Genomic DNA, 281 nt, shown 5'->3' with positions numbered 1-281 from the left:
TTTCCCTCGTGATGGATCTTGACATCCCTAACGAGTCCTGATGGCTCCAACAAAACCTCCAAGAAAAACATGTCGGAGGATATGAATATTTCTGTGCCTGGAGGACCAGACATCATGAACTTTAATCTGTGTAATAAGATAATGATGTAAGCTCTATTTATTTACACAATATTGCTATTAAAAAATATAAATAACAAGTAAATAAAAATATCACATACATCTATTAAGATAATATTATTTAATTTAATTTATTTGATAATATTGAAAGATATTTAAAAAAC

General features: G+C 28.1%; 1 protein-coding gene across 1 annotated transcript in view; it reads right to left on the bottom strand.

Moving 5' to 3' along the window:
• Positions 1–281, bottom strand: part of LOC115244122 (mediator of RNA polymerase II transcription subunit 1) — a 21,498-nt gene that overhangs the window by 10,264 nt on the left and 10,953 nt on the right. The window contains exon 9 of the mRNA XM_029821522.1: positions 5–126. Within this exon, the coding sequence (XP_029677382.1) occupies positions 5–126 (122 nt within the window). The remainder of the gene's footprint in view (positions 1–4; positions 127–281) is intronic.

This window comes from Formica exsecta, unplaced genomic scaffold, assembly GCF_003651465.1.
Source record: "Formica exsecta isolate Colony F162 unplaced genomic scaffold, ASM365146v1 scaffold120, whole genome shotgun sequence".
Classification (NCBI taxonomy): Eukaryota; Metazoa; Arthropoda; class Insecta; order Hymenoptera; family Formicidae; genus Formica; species Formica exsecta.
The sequence above is the reverse complement of the archived record's forward strand: the minus strand, read 5'-3'. Positions and strand labels throughout refer to the sequence as shown.